Genomic DNA, 4,914 nt, shown 5'->3' with positions numbered 1-4,914 from the left:
AATTTAGAGGCAACTGGGAAGAGGGGGGAAAGAAAATGCTTTAGTGCAACCTTTCTTTCAAGTTTCTGAAAAGTGAAACAACTATAGTCAAGTAATAATTATGTCATATTCTTCCCTTGGAAAATATGAACTTTGATCACTGGTACAATTTCAGATGGAGATAGTTTAACTGATTTTAAATAAAAATAGCCCAGTACATGCAACTGCCAAAATCCTCTGATAAAACCAGACCCCTTGGTATGAATCCCAAGGTTCAAGAGTGCAGCTAGGAAGGGACTTTTATTCTGCAAACATTTTTTTTTTTCTTTTTAGTACCAGGGATTGAACTCAGGGGTACTCAACTGCTGAGCCACATCCCTAACCCTATTTTGTATTTTATTTATAGAGACAGGGTCTCAGAGCTCTTTAGTGCCTCGCTGTTGCTGAGGCTGGCTTTGAACTCACCATCCTTCTTCCTCAGCTTCCCGAGCCACTGGGATTACAGGCTTGTGCCACTGTGCCCGACCTCTACATACATTAATGGGTCATTAATTGTAACTCTGAGCCCATGTTAATTCCTCCAAAGTATTGGTTTCCGATGAGAAATCTTTGGGGGAGGGGAAAAAGTAGCAAACATCTGGAGGTCCCTTTGAAGCCAGAAATAATTTGTGAATTTGCAGAAATGGGCAAAATTTGGGATTCCATTTTAAAAGTTTAGTTCTGTTATTTGGAAAAAAATTTAAAAGATGTGTATTTTTATTAGGTTGGCAACAATCAAGGTTAAAAAATGCTTTCAGGAAGGGAGTGGAGAAAAAGGGACTCTTATACATTGCTAGTGAGTGTATGAATCAGTAAAACCTTTTGGGGATAACATGGTAATATCTATCAGGATTACAAATGTACACATCTTCTGACTCAACATTCCACTTCTAGAAATGTATATTACAGATATATTTGCAGATTTTCAAAATGATATATGTTCAAAGTTGTACTCAGCAGCATTGTTTGAAATTCAATAGATTAGAAACAACTTTAGTGGTCACCAATAGAGAAATGGTTAAATTAAGCTACGTGTATTTGAAACAGCCCTAAGAATAGAGAAACTGTCTACAGTTAAATGATTTCCAAGTTATATTAAATGAAATAATTGAGATACAGGAAGTGGGTTTAATATGCTTCCATACAGAAAAACTTCTCTGCGTACTTGTTTGAGTAGGCATAGATTATCTCTGGAAGAATATACAACTGGCCTGGGACTGTAGCTCAGTGGCAGAGTGCTTGCCTTACACATGTGAGGCACTGAGTTTGATCCTCAGCACCACATAAAAATAAACAAATAAAATAAAGGCATGCTGTCCATCTACAACTACAAAAAATTAAAAATAAAAAGAATATACAACTGATAACATTTTCCCCTACAAAGGGTAAGATATATAAGGGTTGGGGAGGTTGTTCAGAATTAGTGGAATGAGATTTTTAAATTAATTTAAAACTTTAATCATTTGAATGTATTAGGTATTCAAGAAAAATGAATTAAAATTTAAAACTAAAAAATAAATACAGCCTATGTAATTTTTTAAATTTATTTTTTAGTTGTAGATGGACACAATACCTTCATTTTATTGATTTATTTTTATATGGTGCTGAGGTTCAAACCCATTGCCCCACATATGCAAAGCAAGCACTCTACTACTGAGCTACAAACCCAGCCCCAGCCCATGTAATTTAAGGTAATTTATGAGTAAGTATAGACTCCTCCCCACTGTCCCCCCTGTCCCCCAGCCCCCTCCCCCTTTTTTTTGGTGCTGGGGAAGGAACCCAGGGTCTCACTCATGCTGGGCTACACCTCCAGCCCCAAGAATGACTTTTCATGATCAGTAGTTTGATTAGTGGATATCGGTGTCAGACCTCAATGAGTTTTGGTCCTAATTACCTGTGCAATTTTTCCACCTGTAAAATCAGAATTATCTCATGGGATTGGTGAAAATTGAATGCATGTAAAATACTGAGGCTCACATTCTCTGTGATGGAACTTTGTGTCACCTGTACTGGGTGTGGATTTTCACCTGGATGCTGAAGGTGAAATGGGTGGGCCTGATGGAAACCTTCAAATGTTTCAATAAATTCACTTTTCTCTCTTTTCAAAAACGAACAAACAAACAAAAACCCCTGAGGCTCACAGAAAGCACTCAATAAGTGTTAGTTGCTATTGTTATTTCTGCCCTAAAAACTCCAACAATAAACAAAAATATTTTTTCTGGCTCCTTTTGGACTAGTCTAGAGGCAAAGATACAAACTAGATGATTTCTCAAAGAGTTTTTCCTGCCCAGAGGCTTGAGTCTTCACAATCTTCAAAGACATTCTTGCTGCTGCTGCCACCCAACCTGCAGACCTCCCACCTGTGCTAAATGAAGTGCGCTTGAAGTGAGGAGGTTACTCAGAACGTTTATGTTTTCTCAAGGGAGGAGGGCGGGAAGAAATCCTGTTGACACAGTTATATAAAAGCCTGTCACTCAGTCCCCTGCCTACTACCTCTGCAGACCGTTATGCATATTAAAGAAGGCGGGGGGGCAAATACAAAAGAAAAATAAGCGAGACAGAGTGGAAGAAGGAACAAATCAGGATGCTTGAGGGACTCCACGTGGTCGCCAATCTGTAACTGATCAGTGCAGCTACACTGAAGCAAAACCCCCAGAGCCCAACGTTAAATATATTGTAATGGAGAAATCGTCCACAATGGGGTGTCTACGTCCTTAGCAGAGTCTTGGAGCTACGGTTTAATACTCTCCCACTTCTCTCACCCGTTTTTGCACCTAGTAAACCACACGATGTAACAACGGAATCTGGTTATGTGCGTGCGTTGTGTGAGTGTGCGCTTTGCAAACCATCTGGGTCCCATCCTGCCCAGTTGGAACGATGATCGATCCGGGACGAGTTCGGGGAGTGGGGGTTTGCTTGTGTCTTCTCCCTTTATCTACTCCCTTCCATCTCCCACTCCATCAATCGCTCGGCACAAACGTTGGAAGGACGTAGGTTTTCAGCACCAGGAGGCCGTGGACCTTCTCTGGAGGCGTGTAGTGCACCCTCCAGAGGGCCAGAGCTGATTGCAACCTGCTCACCACGACCCTCCCCCTCCTTCCCAAATTTGCCGCCCCAGGCTGTAATATTACAAGCAGTGCGCAGTCCCGGTGCGGGAGTCCAGAAAGGCTGCGTGACCTTCCAGCGAACTCCACCTCAACTGCGGAGGATGGAGGCTGCCCCGGGGCCTGCTGGCTGGGTATCGATCCCCCAGCTTCAACCAACGCAAGTTCTCCCGGCACAAACCCCTCCCTCCCTTCGCGGCTTTCCCAGCCTTGCAGGATTCTAACGCCTTGCTAGAGGCGCCCTCCGCAATAAAGTAAATCCGGTGGATATTCATCCCCCGCCCTATCCCTCCTCCTTTCTTCCCCCTCCCCCCTCAGCAAGCTAACCCCGCGCACAGAGCTCGCCGCTGGCGGGCCCCTTCCACCCGAGGATCATAATGCCCAACGCTGTTTTCTCCCCCTCTCTTAATCAGAAACGTGTTCGCGAGCCCCCCTCCCTCTGTGTGCATACATTAGGGTCTGCTTTGCATGCAGCGGCAGGCTGGGACCGGAGGAAGAAGGGGCGGGGGCGCTTTTGCCCGCCTCTTCCCTCCAGGCCCCGTTAGCCACCCAGCTTCAGCTTCGCTGTAACACCGCCTCGTTAGCGGAGCATGCCGTGGCCCCAATGCCTGGACTGAAGAAACATAACCCAACTCCGCAGAAGGGCGCGAAAGCCAGAAACTCCTCTGCCCCGTGTGCACAGTAGGGCCAGGAGGTGGCGGGAGACTGCCACTTGGTGTGTGCATTTTAGAGAGAGTTCCAGCATGAAGATGGGAGGGGCTCCTTTTTTAAGGCGCGTTTACTGAGGGCCTGTCTATTTTACATATACTAAACTGGGCAACGCTTCTGTTTTGCATGTAGTACAATAAGAGCTCTTATTCCAGTGGCGTTCGATTCGGGCTAATCCTGCTCGTATCCGTGCCCTGAGGCGGAGGAGAAGGTTTGCTCCTCCCGGACCCAGCACCCGCGCTATACTGGAAGCTGCTCTCCCGGGCGGTTCGATTCCCAGCGCGTCCCGGGAACGTGTGTAATCTGCCTCTCGGCTCCCGAGCTTGCAGGCGGCTGGGATCCCTCCGCCTCCATCCTCCCTGTAGCCCTCGCCCCCTCCCCCTCTCCCCGGAACCCGCGCGCCGCTCCGGGCTCCTGGGCTTCCTTCCCCCCTCCTTTTCCCTAGCAATGCCGCTCCCGGAGGGCGGGGCATACAGTTATNGTTCCGGGCAGTGTTTGGGGAGAGCGGCGGGGGAGGCGGCAGCGGAGAGGTAAGGGGGCGAGGAACCCCCAGGTCCGGGGTCCCGACCCTCTGAGGAGCCCCTTCCCCTCCCCCATCCTTGTTTGAGGAGCATCCCAATTCTGGAACCATCCTGGGGTCCCTGACCCGGGGCAAAGAGCCCTCCCATGTTGGGATCCCCATACAGGGCTGCAGACCCCAGACGCCCCCACCCCGGGGTTTGGACCCTTCTGGCCAAGGCGTTTGCGCCTCGCCTCCTCCCCCGGACCCTTCCCCAAATCCCTTGGCACAGACCCCCTCGCCGGGGTTTCCCATCCCGGGCCTGAACCCCTCCTCCCTTTCACAGATTACCTCATCCGAGCAAGATTCCTCCCTCCCTTCTAGAGACCTGATCCCGCCACATCCCCGCCTCCCTCTCTGGGCAGATGTGTTACTCCTAGGGCAGTTTTTCCTCTCGGGCATCTCTGGGATGGTATCCTCGTCCAGGGCCCCGTTCTTCTAGCCCCTGGGGATTGGTGTCCCTTCCCAACACCTTGTTTCCAAAAACCTGACGAGCCCCCGCCTAATCCCCGCCAGGTCCTTACC

General features: G+C 48.3%; 1 protein-coding gene across 1 annotated transcript in view; it reads left to right on the top strand.

The window, feature by feature from the left end:
* Window positions 1–2,895: 2,895 nt before the first annotated feature.
* The window catches only part of Kmt2a (lysine methyltransferase 2A), an 85,187-nt gene continuing 83,168 nt past the window's right edge, over window positions 2,896–4,914 (top strand). Inside the window, exons 1-5 of the mRNA XM_048795611.1 lie at window positions 2,896–2,928; window positions 3,137–3,256; window positions 3,658–3,803; window positions 4,276–4,360; window positions 4,442–4,689. Of these exons, the coding sequence (XP_048651568.1) occupies window positions 2,896–2,928; window positions 3,137–3,256; window positions 3,658–3,803; window positions 4,276–4,360; window positions 4,442–4,689 (632 nt within the window). The remainder of the gene's footprint in view (window positions 2,929–3,136; window positions 3,257–3,657; window positions 3,804–4,275; window positions 4,361–4,441; window positions 4,690–4,914) is intronic.

Source organism: Marmota marmota, unplaced genomic scaffold (genome assembly GCF_001458135.2).
Source record: "Marmota marmota marmota unplaced genomic scaffold, marMar, whole genome shotgun sequence".
In the NCBI taxonomy this organism is placed as follows: domain Eukaryota; kingdom Metazoa; phylum Chordata; class Mammalia; order Rodentia; family Sciuridae; genus Marmota; species Marmota marmota.
The sequence above is the reverse complement of the archived record's forward strand: the minus strand, read 5'-3'. Positions and strand labels throughout refer to the sequence as shown.